The sequence below is a fragment of the Gnatocerus cornutus genome, chromosome 1 (assembly GCF_029298725.1).
Source record: "Gnatocerus cornutus isolate USDA-ARS CGAHR chromosome 1, icGnaCorn1.1, whole genome shotgun sequence".
NCBI lineage: Eukaryota > Metazoa > Arthropoda > Insecta > Coleoptera > Tenebrionidae > Gnatocerus > Gnatocerus cornutus.
This window is the reverse complement of record NC_142233.1, coordinates 34,348,539-34,364,744: the sequence shown is the minus strand read 5'-3', so window position 1 is coordinate 34,364,744 and position 16,206 is coordinate 34,348,539. Positions and strand designations below refer to the sequence as shown.

The 16,206-nt window shown below is 33.3% G+C and overlaps 1 protein-coding gene across 1 annotated transcript; it reads right to left on the bottom strand.

The window, feature by feature from the left end:
• Window positions 1-2,654: 2,654 nt before the first annotated feature.
• Window positions 2,655-4,616, bottom strand: fkh (fork head box protein). The gene has a single exon (XM_088036337.1). The coding sequence runs from the start codon at window positions 4,357-4,359 to the stop codon at window positions 3,064-3,066; it is 1,296 nt and encodes a 431-aa protein (XP_087892463.1). The 5' UTR covers window positions 4,360-4,616; the 3' UTR covers window positions 2,655-3,063.
• Between the last annotated feature and the right edge of the window lie 11,590 nt (window positions 4,617-16,206).

The following is a 16,206-nucleotide window of genomic DNA, read 5'->3' as shown; positions in this document are numbered from 1 at the left end:
TAGCGCTACTTTTTAACTAATCTTCAGGTTTACCGGCGAAAAAATGGGGCAAAATATTCTGCCATTTTTAATTTTATGAAAAGCTACGAAAATCAAGCCGAGTATTTCTACCCAAAAAAATAGAAAAATGTGGAAATTATCTATTTTCTTTCAAATTCCACATTTTTCTATTTTCTTGACAAACAACAATCAAATTTTGTTCTTTTTGATGTCAATTGACTCGTCAAATTAGAAATCAAAAGTTAGATCTAATCGCAAAACAAAAATTCTTTGTCTGGTCCGAAATTTGATGCCAAAATTTCGTTTCCTTTCCAAAATTTATTATTACTCCTATTTATTATTATCCTATTGCAATTAATTAGCTAATTACTACGTAGCATGGCTAATTTTACGCAAATTTCAATTCTATAACCATAGCGGAATAAAATTTTTGTTTGGGCCAAAATTCGATGGTAAAATTCAGCTGATTGCTCTCCTTCTTTTTTGAAATTAATTATTTATTACTCCAATTTCTAATTACAACGTTTGACTATTATTGCAATGAATTAACTAAGTCGTATAACTAATAATTTTACGCAAATTTCAGTTGTAGAACCATTGCCGAATTTTTTTTTGTTTGGTCCGAAATCCAAAAAAAATTTCGTTTATTAGTCTCCTTTCAGTTTAAAATTATTATCACTTCAATTTCTAATTAAATCGTTTGTCCATTATTGCAATTAATTAGCTAATTATTACGTCACATGGCTGATTTTACGCAAATTTCAAATGTTTGACCATCGCAGGATGACATTTCTTTGTTTGGTCCGAAATTCGATGGCAAAATTTGTTTTATTAGTCGTCTTCCTTTTTGAAATTGATTATTATTTCTATTTGTGACTAAAGTTAGTTAGCTAATTTTACGTCAACTTTAATTCGATAACAATTGCAGGATAAAATTATTTGTTTGGTCCGAAATTCGATGTAAAATTTGGTTTATTGGTCTCTCTCCTTTTTGAAAATAATTATTGCTCCAATTTCTAATTAAAACGTTTGTCCAATAATAATTAATTTGCTAATTTTAAGCAAATTTCAATTGCGTAATCATCGCATAATGAAAATTTTTGTTTCGTCTGAAATTCGATGGCAAAATATGGTTTAACAGTCTCGTTTCTTTTTGAAATTAATTATGACTCCTATTTTTAATTAAAACGCTTGTCTATTTGGATAATTAGTACGTCGATGTCTAATTTTACGTAAATTCCAATTGTAAAACCTCAAGAATTTAAAAATCGCAAAATAGAAAAATTGAAAATCTAAGAAATTTGATGTAGGATGCTCAAATTTTGTAATTGTTTTTTTGTAAATTTCTGAATTTTAGCTAAGTTCAGTTAATTTTACTACACGTCTGCCTTAAAAATTCTTTATTTACCAATAAATTAGAGAATTAACAAACGAATAGTTTATTTCGCCTTGGTCCTTTTCTTAATTTATTCCTTCTAATTAGAACCACAGCAAACCCAAATTTTTCAATTTAAACATTTTCAATTTTATCGAGTTATCGAATACTTGCTAAGAATAACTTTCCCTCCGGCTTTTAGGCGTATTCTTAATTAATTTCCTGTAATTTATATCACATGACTAATTTTAATTGATTAATTTTAAAAATTCCCGATTTATCTACTAATTAGAACATTGAAAATACTAAAAAACTTAAATTCGAAGACAAAATTATTATTTCTGATTCCAATTTCTATCTAATTTCACTCGTTTGGTCTTAGAAAAACCTAATTTTCCAATTTTACCAGTAATAGTAACCGTGGAGCGACGGAAAACTTTGAATTACCCTTCGCCCACCCAAGTCCTATCCGAAGCTAATTTTCTCAACTATGACAAATAAAGAATTAAAAGTCGCAAAAAACCGACAAAATTAAGAAAAGAAAGAGATTGAGAAAAATGCCAATGACAAAACCAATCAAAATCAAAACTAAATCAACAGAAAATCTCATAATTCGATTCCGGACGGCAATGAACGATAAAAATTATCGTTAATAGTCATCTTATCGGCCAGCAAAAACCAATTTTGGCTATTTATCTAGTTTAAATATTAATTTGGAATATTTCCCATTGTAACCGCAGCGGTCACATTTTAACTCCAGGCCTCTATATTCTCTACACTCGAAGAAAATAGATATCTAAATGCAGTTAACACAATTTCGCAGAGTTTGCAGAACGTGTAGATTTTTTCCACAATAATCCCTCCGAATTATCTTCACAGTTTAGAAACGATAAAGCTGCAACAACTTAGACTGTGAGCCTTGATTCTTTTAGCAAACATTACGCAAAGACAAAAAGACCTATGAAATCGATCTATTATCATGCAAGGTCGTTATACAAATAGCGCCATAAATGTAATCATGTAAACAAGGCTAATTACAGCGTTCACTGTTATAAAGTCCTTCATAAAACCACGTGGAATTAAAAGATAAAAGCGAATTGCGTTCAAGAAAATTTAAACAATAATTTTCCTTGTGATAAGGAGAGATAGTGTTCGTTTTTTCCGTTGCGAAAACCAGGAAAATACTTACCGGGGTGGATTGATAAAGTTTGGTAAAGAGATTTGAACATTTATTATGACAAAAAGTCAATATACATTTACATCATATACATTTCTATTTTATATACAAATTTTGGTTCGCAGTTGCACATTCTTATAAAGTTTAAAATCTTTAAAATATTCCTAATAAGTACTCGAAACGGTTGTTAAATCATATTTGAAACATCACAAATCGAAGGAATTTATACATTTATTACAGAGATTTGTACATAACAAAGTTTACAAAATAAGAAATAAAAAAGTAGAAACGCTAAAACAGGAGGAGAAGCGCTCTAATAAATAAAATTTTGCAGATCGAACTTAAGCATGAGATTTATCAAAAAGAGTTCTCAAACCACTCGCGCAACATTAATAACATCTAAGCAAACGATAAAAAGTGAGTGCTTGAAATTTGCAACACTAAAAAAATCTAGTATTTACACAGTCCTGTAGATATTTACAGTATTCGAGATTTAGGCGAGAGGATACTGTCACAAACTCGTCGTCCCCGTCGACGTGTGGTACAAAGGGCTGTTGTAATATTCGTTACTTATCGCGGAATGCGAGTGGACCGTGTTGGGCAGCGGGCTCAGAGTGTTATACCCCGCATAATGCTGCATTTCCGTGTACATCTTAATATCCGGTTTGCTCTCAGTCGGCAGCAGCCTATTAATCGAGAACGGATGATTCGAGGAGGTAAAACCTGAAGGTTCTTGCTTGAGATGATGAGTCATGGAGTTGTGGTGCAACATCGCCTGATGCTCGCTCGACAAGCTCAGAGGATGACACCGATTGACCATCGCTGTCAACTCCTCGTGCGACATGTTCTGCTGGTGGTGTTGCTGATGCATGTTCAGATCGTTGGGATGGAGAAGATTCATTTGCTCCACGTCTAGCTTCGAAGGATGGATGCTCAGCATCGAGCCCAAGGTGGTGTCGGAGGTTTTGTCGAGGTGGTGCGACTTGTGGGTGTCGTCGCCGTGTTGCAGCGTGGATTTCTTTTCGGAGCTGTTGCTGTTGTCGACTGTGTGCGAGGGGCTTTTGTGGGACTGTCGGATGATTTCTTTCTTTTCGTCTTTGAAGCGCTTTTGCCGTCGGAGGTAGCAGCCGTTTTCGAACATGTTTCCGGAGTCCGGGTGGAGGCTCCAGAAGGAGCCTTTCCCGGGTTTGTCCGGGGTCCTGGGGACTTTGACAAAGCAGTCGTTGAACGACAGGGAGTGTCGGATGGAGTTCTGCCAGCGCTGCTGGTTCTGTCGGTAAAACGGGAACAAGTCCATGATAAATTGGTAGATTTCGGACAGAGTGAGCATCTTCTGGGGGCTGTTTTGAATGGCCATCGTGATGAGGGATATGTACGAGTATGGGGGTTTGGCGTGGGTGTAGCTACGTCGATAGGTTTTGTCCGCTCGGGCTCTTTGCAAAGCAGAGTTTGGGGAGGTGTCGCCGCCGCCTAGATCTCCGCGGCCGAGAGTGCCGACGGTGCCGTAGCTGTTCATGGTGGCCATGGGGGCGGCCATGCACGCCGCGTTCATGTTGGAAATGGGCGAACCGATGGTAGTGTAGCCCATCGAAGAAGACGTCATCCCGTTACCGTTCATCGCCATGCTTCCGGGCATACCTGAATTCAGCATACTTGATCCGAAAGAAGCCGCTTGCGGCGAGCAGTTCATCGACGGCATCGAAACGCAGGACATGGAGTTCATGGAGTACGTGGGGGTCATCGGCGACATGGCGTTGGACGAAGTCGCCATCGTCGTGGAGTCGGAATACAGCTTCTGAGTCAGCATTATAGCATTGCACTGTTATTGCACTTGGGGACGCACTGCACGGTGTCAGTACACACTAAACTGGGATCAATCAATATGATCTTAACTCGTCATCGGAGGTTTTGTTTCATTGTTTACATCACGAGCGGATCCACAAACAAGTTAACACTTTAGGTATTCCAAACCAGCACTGATTGGAAAAACAAATACTCCTTGCTGCCTGTTTACTTAGATACTACAAGCCGATGTGAAGTACCCTGAGCTTTAGGTAGTCAAATACAGAATCGTCAGGGGAGGGTGGTCACTATAGTAACTGAGCGACCAATCGCAGAGGAACGCTTTAGTCGCCATGACGACGATTGCCTCGAAACACGCGCGCATTGGCTCGTGGCGATCATGAAGCTTGAGGGGAAACAAACGAAAACACGCCCATTTTATGGCACGCCGCGGGTCGACCGATCAAGGAACTAAACTTCGATTCCAACACCGCCGACTGTTTCAACTCTTAGTACATCTTCAGTTACAGTTTTTACAATTTCTGTCAATAAATGTTGAGTTTCTTCAGTGTTTTATTTTGTGATGGTAACACTGGATAAAAACAGGTAAATTCTCTAAACTTTAAATCACATGAGAGTGTTATCTACAACGTGAGTCCTAATAAATAATTCCCGCTGATAAAACTGTTAGCGTCGTAATTTTTCGGTAAACTTCCACGGCGTTGTAAATAAATTTGGGAACAAATATTTGCTTAATTGGGGAAATTTTACTTTTAGGAAGAGTCAAGATAAAGTTCATCTTCGGTAAATAAATTGTTTTGATATAGGTATCTATCAAATATTGACCGCCGATGAAAAAACTTTAAAGCAATTAAAAATCGCACGCACCCGATAATAGTCCGAACGCTAATTAACAGACTTTTCCCTCCAAATAATTAATATTAATCTTTTCAAAGTATTAGTTGTCTCAATAAATTAACGATACTTGACAAATTAAGTTTAATTATGTTTGTGTATCGTGTGTAACCATTAGTGCAACATAAACAAGAATATATTTTAACAAGATGTTAATAGCAGCATAGCTAGAACAATAGATAATTATTGCTTTTACTCGAACGTGTCATGATAATTATAAACAAAACTAAAGTTAAACAAAAGTGTCTAACACGCTCGATTTTATTGATATATTTAAATGATAAAAGCGTTCTAATTCTCAACCAGTGTGGATGTTCGCATAAAAAAGCAAATATTGTTGTTTGTCAAACACTCTGATTGTATACTGACTTAATAAATAATTTAACTGTCATTATGATATAAACTATGGCTAATGATACATGGAAATCGATTCGGCAAAAGTTTATTAATGTTAAAAGGATACAAACAATTGAGGGTGGTGGAGGTAATGGCTGTATTTATTGTTGGGTTTTATTTAATATTTTATTGTTGAAAGAGACAAATTGGGGGATCGAAATTGCGGCGATATCGATAACAATTGATAAAATATAATAAAATTCAGCAGTTGATGAAAAAAATAACACTTGCAACTAAATATTCCGCAAGAGTTTTAAAACGAAATTAAAATTTCCAGCGTGTCCTATAAATTTCGTAACTTGGATCTGCTGTTTAACTAACCTAACTTTCAAAAAAAAAAATTGAAATTTTGTTTTTTTTGTTTTAAAACTTTGAAATTTTCATTTCAAAACATTGAAATTTTGAAAAGTTATTATCTACCGTTTCTTGAATGCTAATTTAAAAATTTTGGAGCAAAAAAGCAAACTTTCAAAAATTTTCATTTTCGTAGAAACCAAAAATTTTCAATATATCCTTCGAAAATTCGTAACATGAGCAGTTCTACCCCCAAAATAGTGAGATCTACAGATGTTACTACCTGAGACTTGCTTCCTAACTCTTTTTTAAAATTGTAGTTTTCTTTTAAACCAAAATTTTCCGCCGGGTCCTATAAAAACTTTTTTGATGTTTAGAAATTTTCCATTGTGTTCAGTCCTAAACAATAAAATTTGGAGAAGTTACTTATAACAAATTTTTGATCTGCTAAATGTTAAAATTTTGGAGTAAGAAGGAAAATTTTTAGAATTTTTGTTTTCTATTCAAATTAAATATTTCCGACAAACTTGGGCAGTTTTTATTCTTCCAAAACATTGCAATTTGGTAGAATTGCTATCTACTGTTTCTTGGCTGCTAATTTAAAATTGTGGAAACAGAAAAAAAATTTTTAAGAAATTTTTATTTTCATGAAAACCAAAAATTGCCAATGTGTCGTTTAAAAATTGGTAACGAGGGCATTTTTTATTCCAAAACACTGAAATTTGAAGGTGTTCTCTTCAGCTCTGCCTCTTATCTCTACTAAATTTCAGGACATTTTTTTGAAATTTTGCTTTTCATTCAAACCAAATTTTTTCGCCAGGCCCTTTAAAATTCTATAATTTTGACAGTTTTAATTCCAAACTGTCCAAACTAAAGCAGTTTGGAAAAGTTACGACTTAAAATTTGATTATTAATTGTCCCAAGTTTAAAAATTTTGGATAAAAATTTTTGCAATTTTTTTGTTTTTTAGAAATTTTCTATTATGTCCACTTCAAAACTGTGAAATGTAAAAGAGCTAAACAACATATTTTTAGTCTGCTAAATTTCAAAATTTTGAAAAAAGATTTTTTTTGTTTAAACTAGGTAAATGTTTCCACATTGTTCTTAGAAAATTTCGTAACCTAGACCATTTTCATTCCAATTTAGACCTATCTACTGTGTTTTACCTGCTAATTTTAAAATTTAGAACCAAAAAAAATGTTTAAAAAGATTCATTTTCGCAAAAAACACAAAATTTCCAACGTGTCGTTTTAAAATCTGTTCTATCGGCAGCTTTTCTTTCAAAACAGTGAAACTTAGAGGTGTTACTACCTGAGATCTTTTTGAGAAAAAAATTTGCTTTTCAATCAAACTTCTCCGCCAGGTGCTATAAAAAATCCATAACTTTGACAGTTTAAGTTCCAAAGTAATGCAATTTACGTTAAGTTTCGACTTAAAATTTGTTTATTAATTGTGCCAAGATTAAAAATTTGAAACAAGAAAAAGAATGTTAGGAAATTTTTTTAATTTTTTGAAAATTTCTTAGAACTGTTCCTGGAGTGTGTTAAATTTAAAAATTTTAATGTTAGAAAAAGAATTTGTAAAGATTTTCATTTTTGCACAACTTTTCATTCTAAAATTCATGGAAAACTATGAATATAATTAAACTGATACTGATGAAAATCTTCTAAAGTATTTCATTTCTCCAAGTGCGACATTTCAAATTGCTCAAAATTCAATTTTTCCCCAGAAACTCCAATGTAAAATGTGGTGGCAGCCCTGGCTGTCTACCTTGAAATTTCGCATCGACAATATCATCGCTATGAAGTGTAAAAATCAATAGATAACACAGCATAAAAAATATTTCTAGTTTATCGCAATTCCAGTAATGAAAGAAATTTAAGTGTGAAACAATGGAAATTATTTACGACTTCTTGTGAACTCGCCTTGGAAAAAACATGATTCTATTTTTCCACAAAATGACGTGTCAAAAATTTCCGGCGTTGCGAAACCATGAAATCTTGAAGAAGTACGGAATTTATCTCGTCTTATTTAAATTTAGGTGTGTTTGAGCGATAAAAAGAAAAACCACGTTCTGTGTACCTACTTATGGTTGTTAAAAATCAATACGAACGTTAATTTGCAAGCATTATCTAAACCAAATACAACAGTATCATCGAAAATTGCAATTATGTGTAACTAATACCTATAATAAGGGGCCTTACATATTCACAACACGAGACCCTCGTTAAAAGCCAACTTCTAGGATCATATTCCGCTTAATGGATAAAAACACTAAAACCAAACCTTCATACGGCATATGCCACGTAATCCCCCGCAATAATAAAAACCGAAAATCGAATCGATCATTTTGACGACTCTTATCCTTATCACGGTTAGGTGGGACATATTGCTAGGATAAAACAATTTACCATCGACATCAAATTGCCACGATATCTAGATGGAGCCGAGGGATGAGATCTTGGATTAAAAGGGGGTGAAGGGGGTGGATGGAAGCGGCGCGTGATTTTTAGCTGGATCTGCAGATTGTCCGACGGACTGCAACCCGGAGATACCGGCTAACTAGATTTTAATAGCCGAGCCTGGATGCATCCGATGATGTATGGGGTGGCTCATGAATATGCGGGCGAAACGCTTTTTCAGCCGGCTGGCTACACCACCGGAGTTGAAGAATTCGGGGAAAAGTGCGAGGAAGGTAAGATATTCGGTGTGTGGTGGCTTCCGGGGATGAATATTCATAAGCGAAATTAAAATTGGATATTGTGGGTCCGCAAGAAGACAGTAGACTACAAATTTTTGGAATTTCGAAAGTGGTCCGTTTTGCCCCAACAGCTCCGGATTCTAAAATATTTTAGGCCTTGTTGTACAAACATCTTTTCTTCAGTTTTTATTAAAAATTTACGAAGTTTTGAGATTGCTCGACAGTGTTTTGGAAAGCTTATTTCATAGGATTTCTAACGACCTATAAAACTCATCGCTAGTGCAAATCATTTTCATGATATTTTTGAAAAACTGATCTCATGTCCCTAAAAACGTTGTGTTGGTGATTTTCATATGCAATTTTGCATATAACAGAAGAATTACCACATTGATTTTTTATTGTGATGCATCATTAAAAATATTGAGATCTTGCCATTTTGACGCGCTGATAAATGAAGAGGGTTAAGGAAAAAAAGCAATAAAAATAGAAATAAAATTTAAAAAATCTCGACCAACAACTGTTGATGCTAAATTTTTATCTATGATCTTCCATTTTGACCTAAACTATTTAGAAACAAAAATTACAATTTTTACATCATTTTCAAAAAATAACAAAACTTGAATTATTTCAGAAAATCGCTCTATATTCTTTGTCATGTAGCTTCTAAATGGCAAGAGATAATAAAATATTTATCACCGCGTTAGAAAGCAGAAATATCAACTTTTATAATGACGTATTACAATAAAAAATCAAACCATTAATTTAAGGGTTTTTTGTCAAAATGGGTCAAAAAGGTTTTTAAATTCGTTCGTTTTTCGCAATTTTCATAGGTTTTCCTCAATTATCTAACTCTCCTGGCGACTTCTATAGCTCGTTGGAAAGCTCATTTAATTACCTTTCTAATAAAGTACTAGGGACTTTCATGATTTTACAAGTTGCTAAGCAAAACTGAAAAATAACAAAAGTGAACGCAGAGGAATAAAAAAAACTTATTTTACAAATATCTCCTAGTCCTGACCTGATGGAGCAAAACGGCCTTCGGATTTAGAATCAGAAGACAATTCTACTTTAGAAACGACTTTTCACTGCTACAGAACAAATTTCGTTCAACATTTGTTGAGTAGTGTTATCTACATTTCTTAGATTCGGTAGTTTTCCAAAATTTTCTACATTTTTTTCTCCGGAATGCACAAATTCAATTTTTAATCCTTTTCCGAATTTTATTGCCATAGTGCCAAAAATACCAGAAATGCAAGTATCATAAAAAAATTGAAACTTTTAAGTTCGATCTACATATAAAAATTTCTAAAATTTATATTTTGTGTTCGATAAATTTGAGATTTGAATATGGAAAAAACAAAAGTAAACGCGAGGTACTCCCCAGAGTTTAAAGAATCTAAGGACAAATCGAAAAAAACTTTAAAAATAATTCAAAGAGAATTTAGATGATATAAAAAAAAAGAATGTTAAGAGAATTTGAAGAAAATCTAGAACATCTCAGGAGATTTGGACTAAATCTAAAGATAAAATAAAAGAATTTAAAAAATCAAAAATGTATCTAGAAAATCTAAGCAGAATCTAGAAAATGAAAATTTTCAAAAGAATCTCAGGAAAATCTGGAACGAATATAAAAATTTTTTAAGGAAGTTTGAGAACTAATTCAAAGAAAATATAGAAATTGTAAATAAAATATAAGGAAAGTAAAATAAATCAAAAACCACAGAAAATCCAAGAAAATATAAAAAGAATTTTATGAATGTAAGGAAAAGTCTAAAGGATTCTAAGAAAAATTCAAAAAGAATGTTTTCTCTGAAAAAAAATCTAAAACATCTCAGGAGATTTGGCTCAAAAGACAATTAAGTAAAATCTAAAAAAAAGTATAGAAAAATCAAAATAGAATTTGATAAAGAATTACAGAAAATTTAGACAATCCAAAAAACAGTTCAATAATCCTTTTGCAGTCTTGAAAAATCTATAAAATTCAGAAAAAATCTGGAAATTTTAAAGAAATCTAAAGTATTCAATAAATTGATTAAGATTAATTGAGTATGTATTTAAAAAATCTAAGAAAAGTCTACAATAATTTAATGAATACATTCAAGGATTTAAAAAAATAAAATTTGAAGATGTTGCAGAATTCATGAATTTATTACTTTAGAGAATTGATAAATAAAAAAGATTATCACGAATTTATAAAAATTCAACATTCTAAAAGAACAACAAAAATCCTAAGAAATTTAGAGAATTTACGGTGAATTAGGTAGAATTTTCATCACTTTTCCTCAAATATCTTAGCAAAAACTAACTTTCCCGGCAACTTCTATAGTTCGTTGGAAAGCTTATTTAATTACCTTTCGAGTGATATATCGCGACCTGAGAACTATCAGGTTCAAACTAAGATTTGCATTAAATTGATCAGTGTTCATGTTATCAGTAATATCTCTTTAATTTATTAAGTATTTATTTAAAAAATAGCAGGATCTATTAATATCTTTTTGACTTATTGAAGTATTAACTTACTACATTTTTATACTTGATAGAAAATGTTTAAAAAAATCGCAAAACAATCAATTTAAATTCCCACAAAAATCACTTAGAACCTTATAATTCTCATGTCGCGATATTATAAATTTTCATAACATTCCAAGTTGTTAAGCAAAACTAAAAAAACTAAAATGAACGCGAAGTGCTCAAAAATTATTTTACAAATATCTAAGAGTGCTGACCTGATGGAGCAAAATGGGCTTCGAATTTAGAATCAGGAGGCAATTCCACTTTAGAAATTACTTTCCGCTGCTGCAGGATAAATATCGTTCAAAATGTATTGTCTACCAATTTCTACGTTTCTTAGGTTTCTATTTAGGTTTTTATTTTCTTTAATTCTCCAGACTCACAAATTGTAATTTTTGATTCTTTGGGCTTTCGAATTTAGTCTGCACATTCTTAAAATTCTTCAGATTAATTAATTTCACGATTTAAACAAAAATAGGAACTTTTAGGTTCATTCTATAAATAAAAAATTCCAAACGGGCCTCTGATTTAGAATAAGAATACAATTCCACTTTAAAAACGACTGAAAAAACTGAGAAACTAATAAAACTCGTTTCTAAAAATAAACACGAGACAAGAAAATTGAGCAAATTTTGATATCTCTGAAAACCGATAAAACAAGTAAATAAGAAAATTCCAAATTTTCAGTCGCGAAACTGATCCAGCTGTTCAAACATTTCCATAAAAACTGTAAAAATATTGTTAAATCTAGAATAACCCAATTAATATCATAATTTGTGGCTAATCAGAAGGTTAAAAAATATTTGTCCTGCAATTACAAGCGCCTCAGTTTCTTTGTCGTCCCGACCACAAAACAAACAAAGCAATAAACCCGATACAAACAAATAGAACAACAATATTCCGCTTAATTTAAACAAATGTTATAAAACCATGATGATGGAAACAAACAAGAAGCGAGTCGAGAAGCTCCCGTATTTCCAGCATTTGTCAGGTGTGGTATTCTCTTCAGGTTCATTAAAAAACATGTTATTCTTTATCAATTCACACATTCAGCCTGCATCATCTCAGTCAACAAAGAGTGCTACTGTTCGACCATTATAAAAAACCACTCAACGTCGTTCCCAGTATAGGTGTCGATAAAAAATCGTTTTACAGTTCGGGATTAATAGAAACGTGTGGGTTTGAAAGTTTTATAGCAGCTCGGTCATACTCATTTTCTGTAACTCCCGAGAAAATTTTTAGAGAGGTTCACGACACAAGTGGGTAGATTTAAATGTCACGGTAACACAAATCTGATAACTTGTGAAGAATGAATCTGAAAGCGTTCGATTCCTACAGAAATAAAGTAGCACTTGAACATATTCAGTCGAGACAATCGCCGAGCTGAAGACTCTTCAGCACTCCTTTTATGGACCACACACATACAAAAGCTTTCAACATCTCGTGATGGCATGAAACAGAAGATTTTATGTCATCATCGTCGACACTCCATTTTAGCACGTTGCTGGATTTTTTCTGTTTCCATTAGTAACATTTATCGCACGGGAATTATTTATTATTAATTGAAAACGGTCGAGCAAAAGGGGTATTTGCGTACGTGCCGGTTTTCCTGGGGCCGCACCTTACGGTCCTATCACAACACGAGGTAAAGAGCTCACTCAAAAATAATAATCGTAGCCTCGAACTGGAGATGTGTGTCACTCTAGAAGAGGACTTTGGGTGGATGACCTGACTCCTTCGTCCCAAATAACAATTTAATAAATAACTAATACTCTTAGATTTACAATTCTGGACACCCCTGTCTTTGAAGCGTGCCCGTAACAAAACCGTAAACCAGGTGCACGTCAGTGAATAATCAAATAATTGGTCAATGACTTAACAGAATCAAACTGAGTTATCAGTCGATATCAGACGAGCTGTCAACGATCGTCGCGATGAGTCGGTAATTGGGTGATATTTCAGCTAGGTTTTGCTAGGGGATGAGGCCCCCACGTGCTGAACAGTGACTAAGCTTGTACAAACATGGGAACTCTAAAGACAGATTGGCAATACTTACAGCAACAAGGCCGCTTCCATCTAGGGAAAGTGGGAAATGGGAAAGCAATAATACTGGCTGGATTTAAATTATTATTGTTATTAGTCTCTAGTTACGAAAAATTGAGGATTTGTGAACATCGTAAAGTAGGTGGAATGGCAATTAAAGGTGCTAAATGGTCGTGTCAGGGTCTTTCAAGTAAAATTGTTGAATTGTCTTGATGGTAGACGTTGAGACTCGTCTGCAAGGTTCTTGAAGATGCGTCAAAGCCTCTGACTGGATTTTAAAATAAACAGAAAAAATCGATCCTTAAAATAAAGGGAGCTATAAGAGCAGAATCTACAGAAAACAGCCTAAAAATTTTGAATATCTGAAAAACTATTTGGTAAACAACAAATTTCTAAAAAATCTGTTTCTGGTTTCAAAATTTTGAAATTCGACACATTTAATAAGTGTGCTTAAAGTAGTAAGGCTTTCAAATTTCGCTGATGTATGTATGAAATTGTCAAGAATACAAAATTTTATCTAAAATATTGCAAATTCTTGGTCTTTAAAAAGATAAAAAAAAATCTAAAAAATCTGTTTCTGCTTCTAAAATTTTTTAATTCGGCAGAGCTAATAAGTGTGCTAAAAGTGCAATGCCTCCAAATTTCATTGTTGTATTCCTAAAATTATCGAAAATACGAAATTTATTACAAAATAGTCAAAATTTTTAGTTTGTCCGAAAATAAAAAATTGAACGTTTTTGGTTCGTCCAAAAATAAAAAAAATCTGTTTCTGGATCTAAAATTTTAGAATTTGGCAGAATTAATAAGTGTGCCTCAAAATTTCATTGTTGTATTCCGAAAATTATCGAAAGTACGAAATTTAACCTAAAATAGTAAACATTTTTAGTTGGACCAAAAATAAAAAAATTCTAGAAAATTTGTTTCTGGTTCTAAAATTTTGGAAGTCGCCAGAGTTAATAAGTGTACTAAAAGTAGTGATGCCTCCAAATTTCATAGTTGTATTCCTAAAATTAGCGAAAATACGAAATTCAATATAGAAAAATTGAAAAATATTACCTTAGTACGAATTAAAAAAAATCTAATAAATCTGTTTCTACTTCAAAAATATTATGCCTATTTTGATTTTTACTTCCCTGTTTTCTCTTGGTTGTAGCGGGTGTTATTCATTTTACTCAATTTGTGTCCCATTTCGGTTTTCTCCTCTTCCTCCATTCTCCGGCATTCTTTTATCTGCTTTTTACCAGAAAGTTTGTTCCTTCATTTCTGAAATTCATCGAAAATTCCTACATTTTACGTCGTTTTTCGTTCTTCATTTTACCATTTTCTGTTTTCCTCAATTCTATGCCGGTTCACCTTATTTTTAAATTATAATCGCTTCATTTATACCCTTGTTTTACCCAAATTCTGCCTCATTTTATTAAAGTTTCGTTTAATCCTCTAGTTACAAAAAAAACTGTTTGCATTTTCCACATTTTTTCGCACTATCTTTTGCTTTCCTCTCCAGTTCTCAGATTCTGTTTTTTTAGAAAACCAAATTCTCGAAGGGGATGAAAATGGTCGTTCAAAGAGAAGATAACCAAACATTGGTGTAGCAAATCTTCCCAGAAGCAGAAGAAAGAGAATGTAATTTTGTCAATTTTACAGGATTTTTGTCAGTTAAATTTTTGTGCTTATTGAATAAAAAATACAAAATTTTACTTTGCATCTTTTATTTATCACAGAATCTAAAAATCTGATAAAATCAAGACCTACAGAAAATAGAAATTTGAAGTTTAAAACACTCGAAACTAAAGATATAAAATCATAAAAATTCTAAAACTCAAAACTTCAAAACTGATTTAGTAAATAAAAACAAAATATAATTTAATAAAGGTGACACTAAAGAAAAAGAAAAATGTTTGGTAGGTATAAAGGACTGTCTTCGCTCATAAAGAGTCCGTTTGTTCCTAAATTTTTGGCCAAATAGACCGTCGACAAACAAGTTTACCTGTTGGTGATATTGTTTTAAGGGATGATGTATTTAAATATCAAATATTTGTAAGGTCCCCAGTGGGACCACCCATGAAGGTTTCATGGAGGTGTTAACAAGCTTCTCCGGTATTTTTATGCACGGTCCCGACTTTCAATGGAAAAAATATCTGGTTGCATTAACACGTTTTTATACCATCGAAACTTTTATTATGACTAAATTCGAATTGTCTTGTGAATTAAACCTGGCGTTTACGGCGTTAATTGCGACGGAAAGTCGGCGGTGAAATTACAAATGAATCATTGAAAACGGTAGGCAATTAGCGAACAATTTGTGAAAGAATAATTCAATAAAAGTGCACCGAAAAAATATTTACAAACGAAGTATGTACAAAAGCCTTATAATCTCAATTTTATGAAAAATATTAAAGCAAACACTGCCGGAAATGTCTATAGACAGAGAGATTGCCGATCAAAATATAGAGAAGAGGAGATCACTGACTATCGACTTTAAATATTTACACTTGTTTTTATAAGCGAGAAAATGAGTTTAGAAATAAAGAGACAACTCCAGTTTGCAATGAGATTTCAATTAAAAGAGGACGCGTCGCGACGCCGATTTTGAACAATGATGAACGCTCGCTACAGTCAACAACACTTAATGTAATTACTCATTTTGCAGGAAGTTTTTTCGGGCCGGCCCATGTTTGCTCGGCGTTGCCAAATCCACGATTTTTATTGCAGTGCGAAAATCTTACCAAAAATTAATTACCCATTTCGTCACTCGTTTCGTCTTCCGGCAATTTCCGTTATCATCAGGTCAGCGCAATAATAACCCTTTACCACAAAGGGTTATCTGCTGCGGCCACCCCTTAACCTGGGAAACAATAACGCAATTATGTAAATTATTTGACGAGTATAGAATGACGCCGCCACTTCCTGCGTCCACCGGAAGTGGGTAGTTCTGACCGCGTGGCCCACACGTGACAATAACACGCTCCTGCTTAATGCGTGGACCCTTAATTTAATATCGGGATATTTCCA

Coding starts and splice junctions, on each gene's coding strand:
- fkh (XM_088036337.1), bottom strand. CDS start 4,359: ATGCTGACTCAGAAGCTGTATTCCGACTCCACGACGATGGCGACTTCG.